This window comes from Garra rufa, chromosome 3 (genome assembly GCF_049309525.1).
Source record: "Garra rufa chromosome 3, GarRuf1.0, whole genome shotgun sequence".
NCBI classification, from domain to species: Eukaryota; Metazoa; Chordata; class Actinopteri; order Cypriniformes; family Cyprinidae; genus Garra; species Garra rufa.
The window spans coordinates 55,091,505-55,105,702 of NC_133363.1; the positions used below are offsets into that span (position 1 = coordinate 55,091,505).

The following is a 14,198-nucleotide window of genomic DNA, read 5'->3' on the forward strand; positions in this document are numbered from 1 at the left end:
ACATATGACCTTTCTGTTTCTTTGACTGAATGGTTCTTTGTGGACCTTTTTAAGAACTTTTATTTTTAAGAGTGTAATACATGAAGCCAACATATGTATCGCAGTGTAAAAAATAAATAATTATGTAATTAATATTATTAATGGTTGAAAAGGAAGTTTCTTCCTAGCATTTTAAACCATTGATTGCAGCATGATGTTGCTAATATATGATGCATTTGTGTGTCTTGATGCATAATGCATTTGTTTTTTCACCATCATAAATTCCTATTTGCCCTAAACAATGAAACAGACATGAATTATAAATATGAATTTATTTTAAAACATTGCAAAAATATAATTTACATTGCCATACATGAACACAGCTTCTTCATAAAATGCGTCCATCGTTAGGACTTTCAGCCAATACACCAAAACTTTGTGGTGGCCACAACTGCAAAATAATAAAAAGAATACAGTTTAAAACATTTTAAAAACTTTTTATACTTTCCTGTGAAGAAGAAAGTTACAAAAAGCTGTCACTGTTGTGGTATTCTTTCAAAAGGTACACCTTTGTACCTTATTTACCACTAAAAGGTGCATATTAGTACCTTAAAGTTACATAAACTCTTAAAAATAAAGGTTCTTTATTGGCATCAATGGTTCCATGAAGAACCCTGAACATTCATGAAACCTTTCAAATGCAGAAAAGGTTCTAAAAGGTTTTAACTGTTCTTCAAAATGGTTCATTTAGGAAATGTTCACTGAAAGGTTCTTTGGAGAACCAAAACTGCTTCTTCTATAGCATCACTGCAGAAACACCCTTTTGGAACCTATATTTTTAAGAGTATATGTGACCCTGGACCACAAAACCAGTCATAAGTCATACTTTGTTAGGATATGACAATATTTGGCCGAGATACAACTATTTAAAAATCTGGAATCTGATGGTGCAAAAATAAAAATCTAAATACTGAGAAAATCACCTTTAAAGTTGTCAAAATGAAGTTCTTAGCAATGCATATTACTAATAAAAAAGTTTTGATATATTTACAGTAAGAAATTTACAAAATATATTCATGGAACATGATCTTTACTAAATAGACTGATAATTTTTGACATAAAAGAAATCGATAATTTTGAACCATACAATGTATTTTTGGCTACTGCTACACATATACCCATTCTACTTAAGACTGGGTTTGTGGTCCAGGGTCACATATTAGTACCTAAATGGTACACATATTTGTAGCTTTTGAAAGAATATTTCCCCAGTGACAGTTTAATATTGTTTTTTTTTTCCTAAGAGTGTACATTTGATGATTATGCTATGCAATACGCCACTTTATTATATTATTTTAAAATTCAAAAAAGGGGAGAAAACAAACCCTCCACACCCGTATCAATTGCCTCTGACTTTCCAATCAGGGGCTTGACAGAAGGTGAGGAGACCTGTTTACAGGGTCATGGGCACATGGCGCAATACAAGTCGACAGCTGAAAACAGTTTCAAATGAAGGCGGCACCCATTCCTTGGAGCGACTTTTTAAATTATACTTGAATACATGTATCTGCAATAAAATTGTGAAGCAAAATTGTAAAGGATAATTTGTATTGCTTGTTTGAAAGGAAAAAAAAACTCATAAAAGGGCAACAGTTCAAACTCAAGAAACTTTTGGCCTTTGGGGAAGCGTATAGGTCAAAAACGAGATTATGTTCTCATTACCTTTAAGCAAACACGTCCTCGGATCAGGGCATAGGGAACTGGGCCATAGCTTCGGGAATCTGTGGAATTCCGAAGGTTATCGCCTTCCAGCCACACATGGCCTCTTGGTACCTAGATTACAGCAGAATGGGAAGTGCAAAATGTTGACCCATCACGCTAACTTGAGAAAATGAGTACAATTTATTCCGACTGCAGCCACACTCATCTAAAATGATCCTTTGTCCCACTATGAAATGCATTCACATGCAACACACCGTATTGAAACCCTAGGTTCTCCCTGGATTATAGGTTAAGGAAGAAATTTCTAACAGTGAGAAAGTTCACATGACTTAACTGCTCATCTCAGATGGGAATGGGATCATTTTTACTGACCGCTGAGGCCTCGCACCCCCCTACCCTCTTTATCCTCTCGGTGAGGGGTGAAGCCACGCCTCCGTGAGCTGCTTCCATGGGTCTAGACCACGGACAGACCTGCCAGGCTGGGCCGGCAACCGAGCGAAGCCTGATCCACACTGACATCAATTAGGAATAATCTCATCACACAGGGAGAGTGGGGCTGTCAAGCCCCTAATTAAGTCCCCTCCACCCCCTCTATATGTGAGGCGAGGGTGAACAACACATCACGTTGTCATTATAAACATAACAGTATAGAGATGCCTATCCGGCACTGACCAAACTAACCACAATTTCATTAAAGTTCATTTTTCCCCATCAAGCAGAATTCCAAAGAATCATATAAAGAATTCCACAGAATCTTGAAGGATTTAATACTCTCAGTTGTATACTTACAGCCCCACTAGATTTGTGAAAATGTCTAAATGTGACCCTGGACCACAAAACCGGTCTTAAGTAGCACGGGTATATTTGTAGCAATAGGTTTTCAAAATTACTGATTTTTCTTTTGCACCAAAAATCATTCGGATATTAAGTAAAGATCATGTTCCATGAAGATATTTAGTAAATTTCCTACCGTAAATATATTAAAACTTAATTTTTGATTAGTATGCATTGCTAAGAACTATATTTGGTCAACTTTAAAGGTGATTTTCTCAATATTTTAATTGTTTTTCAACTCTCAGATACCAGACTTTTAAATAGTTGTTTCTCAACCAAATATGGTCATATCCTAACAATCCAATACAAAACCAAAATGGACCCTTATGACTGGTTTTGTGGTCCAGGGTCACAAATATGACCTTTGGTGTTGCATACAAATGCATCATTGACAAATGCAAAGAATCGTGATTATAAACGTATGTCAGCATGGAGCCGTCTTGCAGTCGACTCTCATTAGCATGGAAACATATGTTTGATCCCATCCACAAGAAATCTCAGCCCGTCGTCATCTGCTCTTCCGAAGCGAGGCTTTTGTCCTGTCTGTCAGCCAAGCATACGAGAAATCACACCATACTGTGACCAGACACAAATGTTGACAACCCTGCGGTCGATCTTACAAATGGGAAGCATGTCAGTAGCATATTTCTCTACAATGAATTATGCAAGTTACAGTATAGGGCTCATCTATTGCTATTGCTATTTAATTCTCATTCTTTTTCTGCCAAATAGAGTGAATAGAGTCCTGACGTAATCTTGTAGGCCAACATGGAAGTTTGCATCACCCTGGTTCCCTCAACAAAAAGCTTCCTTCTGGGACGATGCCTATGCAATCGGACTTGTTGCAGTGTGCGGCTTATGGTCTGAGCACTGACAAGCTGATCTTCTACTTCTGCAACCTATTAAGCAATGCTGGCAGCACTCATTCAGTACCTGATGCACAGAACGAGAACTCAACTTTGTTGATCGACCCTTGCAAGGCCTGTTCCGAATGGAACCCATCTTGGAAAACCTCTGTATGACCCTGACCGCTGTAGTGTAACTCGGTTTCAGGGTGTTACTGAACCTCTACTAGCCTTGGCCATCTTTGTGGAGAGCAACAATTCTAATTCTAAAATCCTCAGAGAGTTCTTTGCCATGAGATGCCATGTTGAACATCCAGTGGTCAGTATGAGAGAATTGCACTTAAAGCACCTAATTTTAACTGCTCTAATACAAGATACACAACTTTGTATGGTCCTGCCAGGCAGACAAAAACATAAACATGATGAATAGGACATGTGGTTTTGATGTTATCACTTAGGATGTACTCACTTTTGTTGCCAGCTATTTTGACAATAATGGCTGTATGTCAAGTTGTTTTCAGAGGACAGTAAATCTATACTGCTATACAAGCTGCACACTGACTACTCTAAAATATATCCAAGTTTAATTTTTATAGTATTGTCCCTTGAGAAGATATACTAAAATGGTTGCTGAAATGTGAGGGGTGTACTCACTTTTGTGAGATACTGTGGCAGACACCCTTTTCAAGACACGTAGGGTTTCACTAATATATTCATGTTAGAATGAAATGTGAAAATATCTTGAGCTGGTGTTAACCACAAACCTTATTTGAGACATTTAACAAAAACCTATTGACTCCTGAACTAAGACACATTTTCTCCTGTTTTCCCATGAACATGTTGTGGTTTAGAGACACGTAGTGAAAAACAGCTGCATAAGATCATAGCCAAATCAGTTATTATTGTTCTATCTTTGATTGACAAATCCTTTAATTATCCAAAGGTATTTTAAATATAGGAACAAACAAATTACCCTGCCATACCGAAGGTAGTATTTAAACATACTTGCCAAGACACTCTGTTTATGAATCATCGATATTTCAATGTTATTAGATACCACAAAGTTATAGATATGACTTATTATATTAGCATTACTTTAATTATTTAGAAAACATGTCAAATGTTCTGTCGGCTATAAACAAGTATGAACACAAAACAACTTCTGTGACAAAATGACTAAAATTACCCCCGAAAAAACAATCAATAGAGTTCAGTACAAAAATAAAAGAATAGCATTTAGAATAGCATTCTAAGTCAATGGGAAATTTCATACTTAAATCACGTTTTCATACATTTTAAGAGTAGACATCAATGCTTCAGTATATTGCTATGTTGCTAAATTGACTAAATTCTGACATTGTGATCGGTTCAGGATGGCTAGTACTGCGAGTGAGCAAACTTCTACAATCTCTGGTCCTTGTTCATCCGAGGGGTTGTATTTCTTTACCTTAAATGACTGCGGTGACAGGCCTTTCTTTCTCTCCTTTCTCTTCATCACTTGCTCTACTCATCTGGCACTAACACTAACAGCTTCGGGAAAAATTACAGGCCAGAACCGCACATAGTCAAGGTGGAAAAAAAAATAACAAGTGATACAAAAAAAAGCAATAACAGCTATTTCAGTGACAGGGTGGCTATGCTCTCTCTGGACCAATAATAACTGAGAAACAAGCATTTGTTGTTGCCATAAGGTAAACGTTTTACCCAGCAAAGGTGAAAGCATGTGAAATTCAAATGCATACACCTTAAGAATAAACACAGTAGTTTATACAAGAAAAAAACAGAGAGAGAGAGAAGAAAAACGATGTAGTAAAGGCTTTCAGTAAGTGTTTACTGGTTTATGGAAAAGAAATCATTGAAGTACAGCAGGTACTCACGTAAGTGTGTGTTTTAAAGACATCTGATGGTCCACTAGTGCAGACTTTGTCTCCCTCCAGGCCGATCACTCGTTTACAAATGTTCATTTTTGGATCAAAAGGACTTTTGGCTATTACAATATCCCCTCTGGAAGAATGTAACAGATAAGGTCAAAATAAAGCCGATGCTCAACGATTCTGCATGACAGTATGATCACTAAAAGTTATGAAAGCTAAAGTAAGTATTTCATACTCACTTTTGTATTCGGCACATATTACGGCTTACTCGTTCTGAGAAAACCACGTCGTGGTTTGTGATGGTGGGTTCCATTGAAGGTCCTGAACACTGTTGTGGTTGAATTGAGGGTAGAAATAAACATTTCTATGCATTTCTTTAACTGTCACAGTGAATGCTTTGACTAAACATCTTCAAGAAACTTACCGACACAAATTCGCCAAGATACTCGAAGGCACAGTGAGCGATGCAGCCATATTGGACGGTGTAACCAACAAAGGCAAACGTCTTCACAAAGAAACCACGAAACATCCTGCCAATCTTCAGAAATCCTGAAATAAAAAAAGAGAGTCTACATTTAAAAACAACTATTCACAACCAACACTGATTTTGTCGTACAGCATATTTACTGATTTCTAAAACTAGGGCTGTGCAATTAATCGAAATTCAGTTTCGATCTCTGCTTCAAACGACTATGAAAATGCAGTAACCAAGATGAAACTATTATTGCACCCCATTCCGCCCCCTTTGGTGCGCTTTCGCTCCTCCATAGAAGCCTAATTTCACATGCAAATAAGCAAAATCATGTAACGTGACTTTCATAAAACGGGACGTGCTTGATTTATTAATGTTTCTTTGATGTTGTTTTTAAATGCGAGAAAGACAACTTGCACTATTCTGTGTATGCGCTCAGAGACGGAGCAGAACACAGACACGTAAAGTTATCTTTTAGCTCAAGGTGAGCCTAAACGGTCAAATACACAAAAATATTTCAAAATGAGGCGCTTGGTGATTATTCATTTAAACCCTTGTCAGTCTTGTCTTAAATGATCATAAACAGTTGAGAATGAAAATACGTGTGTAGCAGTATATTGGATCCGTGTGGCTCTTAAAGCGGCAATAATTATTGCTGAAAAAAACAGCTAAAACCAGCCTAGGCTGGTTGGCTGGTATTAGCTGGTTTAAGCTGGAAGTAGCTGGTTTTAGCTGGTCTCCCAGCCTGGCCAGGCTGGAAAAATGGCCAAAACCCCTCTAAAACCAGCCTGGCGACCAGCTATGACCAGCTAAAACCAGGCTGGTTGACCAGCTAAAACCAGCCAACCAGCCTAGGCTGGTTTTAGCTGTTTTTTTCACCAGGGAAATAATATTCCTTCTGCTGTCTCTGTGCTTAATATTAATAAAACTTAAAAATACAAAGAGAAAAATCCCTCACTGCTCTGGAATGAAGGACTTTTGTAGTTTTCATAAGAAACAAAGCATGTTTAATTCTTACAGTGAAGACGATGTTTTATTTTACATTCAAATAATTACATTCAATTTCTGTAGTAGACAGTGAGACTACTTTAGACTTGCATAAAAGTATTCAGTGTTTTTTTTTTCCAAAAAAAGCACTTGTTCATTTCATTTCATTTGTATCTTTTTTTTCTGTTGTACTGCTATCTTCAAATTGATCACTAATATAAAGTTTTGGACCCAGTCATAATCGTGTTAAATAATCATGATTACAATATTGACCAAAACAATCGTGATTATGATTTTTGCCATAATCAAGCAGCCCTATCTAAAAATCAGAGATTAAAATTAAATCTAGTTTTCGAGTTTTGATGTAGGGATATATCCACAAGACACTTTTCACAGTTTTTTTTTTTTTAAATAGCATACATTTGTGTATTGAAAGCCATTTTCAGTAATTGAAATAAATTAAAATATAAACAATACATGAAAAATTTGACCTAAATAAATTTTAAAAAATGCAGAAAATTAGAAATAGTTTTATAATAATAAAAAGTTAATGAAAGCCATACAGAAATATGCTTTAAAAAAATAATAAAAATGACAAAATGTACTAAATCTTAAACAGAAAATATATAAACAAAAGCCAATTAAAATTGTATTAATAAATACTATAATTGTATAAAACAATAAACAATACTAAAATAACACTGGTGTATAATAGTTTAAAGACATGTGAATAAATCCCTGAATGTAAAATATAACATTATATGTCAGCCTGGACCACAAAACCAGACATAAGGGTCAATTGAAATTGTATAAATCATCTAAAAGCTGAATAAATACGATGTATGGTTTGTTAATATTTGGCCGAGATAAAACTATTTGAAAAAGGGTTAAAAAAAAAAAAGGAAATATTGAGAAAATCGCCTTTAAAGTTGTCCAAATGAAGTTCTTAGCAATGCATATAAGTAATCAAAAATTAACAGTATATTAAAGGTAGGAAATTTACAAAATATCTTCATGGAACATGATCTTTACTTAATATCCTAATGATTTTTAGCATTAAAAAAATCTATATTTTTGACACATACAATGTATTTTTGGCTATTGTGTGACTTATGACTGGTTTTGTGGTCCAACGTCACATATTACTATTTTTATTAATGACTAGTTGACCCTTCTAACCCATTCTTAAAGAGAACCACAGCTCTGGAGCATCCACTTCAACTCCAAATGAAAACCTTACATTTACATTGAAATTCTCAATTGTAAATCTCACTGAGGGACAAAATATGATGACACAGGCCTGTGCCAGAGGGTCCAAAAAGGGTTTTAAACACTTTGTCACTAAGGTGGTGTTGGTGGGGAAATGCACCTCACACATTTAATGGCTAACGGTTAAAACTGTGAAACCAAAGTGATCATTAGAGATGGTGTTTCATTCTCAGGAGCTTCTACAACCCATCAACAAGACACGAAGAGTGACCCCTGGGCGTCTGACCCTCTCTGAGACAACCCAATCTACACCTGTGGGAGCAGGTGACGCCGCTAGCAGGCACAGGTTCATCTCCTCGAGCTGAAAAAAGGAGAGTTACGCTATGGCCATAGCAACAGAACAGGAGGTCTTTTGTTTGTCCTCGCACCCCAGCACTTTAACTGATAAAACTGTGGTGCGTTGTCTGAATAAACAGTCCATCCTCTCTCAAACTATTGACTTTTCCTTGGCCATCAAGCTAGCAGTGTGCGTGAGTCAATAAAGGTCGTGTTTGGATGTTTGTACACTCTTAAAGGAATAGTTCACCTCAAATTTACTCACATCAGGCCATCCAAGATTTAAATGACTTGGTTTCTTCATTGGACCAGATTTGGAGAAATTTGCAATACATCACTTGCTCACCAATGGATCCTCTGCAGTGAATGGGTGCCGTCAGAATGAGAGTCCAAACAGCTGATAAAAACATCACAATAATCCACAAGCAATCCACATGACTCCAGTCTATCAGTTAACATTTTGTAAGAAACAAAGGCATTTAACCATCACTTCCAACCAAAAATACACTTTCTCCAGTTGAAAGAATCTCCAATTGTCCAAAAACATACACCTACATATTTGATTTAGACAAGAAGACTTTTTAATTGGAAAAAGCTATATTATGACTATAGGACTCTTATCCTAGCCATGGTTTGAAGTTAAAAAACATGAAGCTTTTCGCTTCAGAAGACTTGTGAATTATTGTGATGTTTTTATCAGTTTGACCTCTCATTCTGACGGAACCCATTCACTGCAGAGGATCCATTGGTAAGCATTAAGCAAGTGATGCAATGCCAAATTTCTTCAAATCTCATCTACATCTTGGATGGCCTAAGTGTGAGTACATTATAAGCGAATTTTTCATTTTTGGGTGAACTATTCCATTAAAAATATTTTTGTTGCAATAGAAGAACCATTTTGTCCAATGGAAAGGTTCCATGGAACCATCAATACCAATAAAGAATGTTTTTTTTAATAGTGTACACATCCATAAAACCTCATTTGGCTGAGAAACCACTCAAAGGATAACCTAACGCTTCAATAAGGTATCGTTCCTAAATTTGATTGTTAACTGAGCTTGATCTGTGCATTTTTCTCTTTTGATTTAGACAAGAAGACTTTTTAATTGGAAAAAAAAAAACTATACTATGACTACGGGACTCTTATCTTAGCCATGATTTGAAGTTAAAAACATCTTAATGATGGATTTGTTTCTTACAAACATGAAGGACTGGCGTAGTGTGGATTACTTGTAAATTATTGTGATGTTTTTATCAGCTGTTTGACCTCTCATTCTGACAGCACCCATTCACTACAGAGGATCCATTCGTGAGCAAGTGATGCAATGCTAAATTTCTCCAAATCTCATCTACATCTTGGACGGCCTAAGGATGAGTACATTATAAGCAAATTTTCAGTTTTGGGTGAACTATTCCATTAAAAATAAGGGTTCCAAAACAATTTTTTGTTACCATTTTGTCCAAAGAAAAGGTTCCATGGAACCATCAATGCCAATAAAGAATGTTTTTTTTAATAGTGTACACATCCATAAAACCTCACTTGGCTGAGAAATGGCTCAAAAGATAACCCAACACTTCAATAAGGTATCTTGTCTAAAGTTGCTTGCAAACTGTGCTTGATCTGTGCATTTTTCTCTCTTGATTTAGACAAGAACACTTTTTCATTGGAAAAAGCTATATTATGACTATAGGCCTCTTATCTTTGCCATGGTTGGAAGTTAAAAACATCTTATTGATGGATTTGTTTCTTACAAACATGAAGCTTTTCGCTTCAGAAGACCTTAATTGATGGACTGGATTCATGCGGATTACTTGTGAAATACTGTGATGTTTTTATCAGCTGTTTGACCTCTCTTTCTGACGGCACCCATTCACTGCAGAGGATCCATTGGTGAGCAAGTGATGCAATGCTAAATTTCTCCATATCTCCAAATCTCATCTACATCTTGGATGGGCTAATGGTGAGTACATTATAAGCAAATTTTCATTTTTGGGTGAACTATGGGTTCCAAATTTTTTTTTTTTTGGCAATAGAAGAACCATTTTGTGCAATGGAAAGGTTCCATGGAACCATCAATGCCAATAAAGAAGGTTTATTTTTAATAGTGTACACATCCATAAAACCTCACCTGGCTGAGAAGCAGCTCAAAAGATAACCCAACACTTCAATAAGGTATCATTCCTCAGTTTTCAAACTGCTTCCTACAAAGAGACTCTGAAAATCAAGCTCTTGCACAATTAGAAAGCGAATCTTCAGAAGAACATTCTAGCTGGATGTCCAATGAAGGATGAACCTCAATTTTTTGTCCTGAAACAAACCAAAAGAATTAAGGCGAGCCAGCCGAGCAGAAACTGAACGAAACCGACCCCTATCCCAAAAGCCCCTATTGCCTTGGGAATGACATCTCCAATATGGGGCAGAATTAATCCTCCCGTCCCCTACTTCCTCCATCTCAGTCCCAGGCCAAGTGTCAGGTGTCTGTCTCGGTGTGTCACGGAAAGTGCTACACCTAATCCCATTACCCACCAGCCATCTCCTCGCCCCATACCTCTGTCCCCTGCTCCCCTCTCTTTCCATTCCGGTCAGACATCGAATCCACACCTTTGAATCCTCATAATTACGTCTGATACCCCCAACACAAACAGGGTGTACGAGAGTTAGCTGCTCTACCCAAAGGCCCCCTCCGTCCAGGGATGTTTCTGCCTGACTGGAAGTAGTCGTATCTCAGGGAGGCAGTGAAAGGGCCAGCTGTTGTTTTGCTTATCAAACTCCAGGGTGGGGGAACAAACTATTGTTTCTAAGCCGTTTTCCCTGGCAATTGATAGCGGGCACAGATTCTCCCTAAACTATAACATAAACTACGCTTACTTTTTAAACATTTATAAAGCATCTTTTTGGATGTAAAATAGAGAACCAGAGATGTGCAAAATGAAATATTTTCAAACTTGACTAGATAGTTGGTTGCCTGAATGACTAGTAACTACATCTTAAGGAAACATTGCATAATTTGCTGCTTTTGAATTTGAAGATCAGGGTAAATTTGACTTATTTTGTCTTCTGAGATCTTCTGTAGCTTCTGAACAGCAGTACAAAATGAAAAAACTATGATATTTAGGCAAAATAAGAAAAATGTACACATCTTCATTCTGTTCAAAAGTTTTCACCCCTGGCTCTTAATGCATTACGTTTCCTTCTGAAGCATCAGTGAGTGTTTGAACCTTCTGTAATAGTGCATACGAGTCCCTCAGTTGTGTTCAGTGTGAAAGGGTTCAAATACACAAAATACACAAAAATGCTGAAAAACCAAACAATTTGTGGGACCTGAAGGATTTTTTTGAAGAACAGCGGGCAGTTTAACTGTTCAGGACAAACAAGGGACTCATGAACAACTATCACTGAATAAAAAAGCACTGTGGATCATTCAGGTCACAACAAGGTATTAAGAATCATGTGTATGTAAACTTTTGAACAGGGTCATTTTCTTGTGGACTATATGTAAACGTCTTTTATGTGAGATATCTTATTCAGGTCAGTACTAAATAAAAAAATATCATACATTTTGGCAAAATAATTAACATTTTGCACATTCTGCAAGGTGTATGTAAACTTTTGACTTCACCAGTCACAATATGACTGTATTTTTAATAAAAATAAATGCAGCCTTGGCGAGCATTAGATACTTCTTTTAAAAATACTAAATCTTACCAATGGCAAACTTGAATTGCAGTGTATATAAACTATAAATAAAAAGAAAAATTGGACAACAGCCACTTAGTTGACTCAACACCATTCAGATTCTGATAAAAAACAAAGGATGTTGGTCCAAAAATATGTTCTTCCAGTTCTATCCATCATTTTCCATCATCTGATTGGCTATCTCTCTCTCATTCTCATCCTGACCTCAAGAGACTGTCTGTCGCGTTCATAACGCGGACCAGCTCGGCAGAATGTGTGGCGGAGAACACAGCATCCCCGACTACGTCTAGTCGTCCAATCACCAGCACCGTCACTGTTGTGGGCGTCCAGCATAGGTGAGGATTAAGGATTTAGCATAATAAGATTACACGGCCAGTGAATGATATCAAGAGACAGTCCATATGCGGCCGCCTGGTTTTCCACTGGCACCCTGTGTGTGTGAGAGAGAGGGGCTGGGTGAGTCAGCTGCTTGGAATCAAATGGAGTTTAGCCAAAATCAAACAGACCTTCAGACAATTGAGATTAAATCTCTATTTCTGAACATTCCCCTGTGTGTTCAGAACAAGCACTATCTGCCACATGATTCCCTGGGCGGGGAAGTGACAGAACCAAAATGAATTTTATCTAACAATTGGATAATTAACTCCAAGTCTCCTCTTAATCCAGGATTACACAGTACAATGTATATATATTTGCTACAAAGAGTCACATAGAGCATCTCTGGAGAGCCATCTGTGGCCCCGAACCCCCAAAACCCATAATGCAACAGAAGGGAGAAAGGGTTCCCAGAGAGCTCAGAAGCAGGTGGCATCAAAATGCTCTTTTAATCCTATAAATCTGCTGTAAAACAAACTTTTGAATTTGAACAAATCTCTTGAGACAGAGCTGTCATCAATGTGGTTTTAGCAGCATTTAATCTGATAAACGGCCCTAAATAATAGATCATTTACAGTCTAAAATTTGGCAGCAAGACTGAATTAAGATTATTATTACGTGGCAAATGTTTTTCTCATTTCACATGTAAACTTGCCAGCAAGTAAGAACAACAAGTATTTTGTTCTATGGATGTGTTCTTTTTAATTCCTTAAGTATTAGAAAAATGAAACGAGCTGTTTTATCTTGAACTCAGGACATGGGCGTTGCATTAATATGGCAGGTGAAGTAAAAAAAAAAAAAAAAAAAGGTGGGAAATAGTATTTAACTAATACAATCTGTGAAATGGTTCAATAGACCCTGCATAAAGACCCTCAGGTCTATTAGTCTACTCAAAAAACATATTACCTTATAGTCTCCAGTGAACTGAAAATCTATATTTTTTCTGAAATTACAAAACTAAAATTCAAACGCATTATGTGAGACGTGATAATTAGGAATTTCAGTCATTTCTGCCTTAATTTTTTTTTGTGCAGTGTCGGTCAAATACTTTCAATACATTACAATAATCTACTGCATACATACACTACCAGTCAAAAGTTTTTGAACAGTAACATTTTTAATGTTTTTAAAGAAGTCTCTTCTGCTCACCAAAATCTGCATTTATTTGATCTAAAGTACAGCAAAAATAAAGAAATATTTTTACTATTTAAAATAACTGTTTTCTATTTGAATATATTTTAAAATGCAATTTGTTTCTGTGATTTCAAAGCTGAATTTTTATGTATCATTACTCCAGTCACATTATCCTTCAGATAATTAATATTCTGATTTGAAGTTTAAAAAACACTTATTATTTTTATTATGTTAAAAACAGCTGAGATTTTTTTCCCTTTTTTTTTTTTGATAAATAGAACGTTCAGAAGAACAGCATTTATCTAAAAAAGAAATCTTTTGTAACATTATGAATGTCTTTATCATTACTTTTGATCAATTTAAAGCAATTTAAACCTTGCTAAATAAAAGTTATTATATTAATATTAATTTCTATATAAATAAATAAACATTATACTGACTCAGGGCTTTTGAATGGTATAGTGTAAAATGTTGCAAAAGCTTTTTATTTCAGATAAATGCTGATCTTTGGATCTTTCTATTTCTATTATAAAATTACTCAACTGTTTTAAATATTGACAATAAATCAGCATATTAGAATGATTTCTGAAGGCTGGAGTAATGATGCAAAAAATTCAGCTTTGAAATCACATGAATATATTACATTTTAAAATATGCTCAAATAGAAAGCAGCCAGTTTAAATAGAAAAACATATTTTACAATATTACTGTTTTTGCCGTACTTTGAATCAAAT

The 14,198-nt window shown here is 36.1% G+C and overlaps 1 protein-coding gene across 2 annotated transcripts in view; it reads right to left on the reverse strand.

Moving 5' to 3' along the window:
- Positions 1–292: 292 nt before the first annotated feature.
- immp1l (inner mitochondrial membrane peptidase subunit 1) overlaps positions 293–14,198 on the reverse strand; it is a 40,626-nt gene continuing 26,720 nt past the window's right edge. The window contains exons 1-6 of one of the 2 annotated variants that reach the window (XM_073837354.1): positions 12,160–12,370; positions 5,679–5,803; positions 5,494–5,582; positions 5,258–5,384; positions 1,702–1,812; positions 293–430 (exon numbers count right to left, since the gene is read on the reverse strand). In XM_073837354.1, the coding sequence (XP_073693455.1) occupies positions 368–430; positions 1,702–1,812; positions 5,258–5,384; positions 5,494–5,582; positions 5,679–5,783 (495 nt within the window). In that variant the 5' untranslated portion in view covers positions 5,784–5,803; positions 12,160–12,370 and the 3' untranslated portion in view covers positions 293–367. Of the gene's footprint in view, positions 431–1,701; positions 1,813–5,257; positions 5,385–5,493; positions 5,583–5,678; positions 5,804–12,159; positions 12,371–14,198 lie in introns of those variants that run through there. The other variant, XM_073837353.1, reaches the window with a different exon arrangement.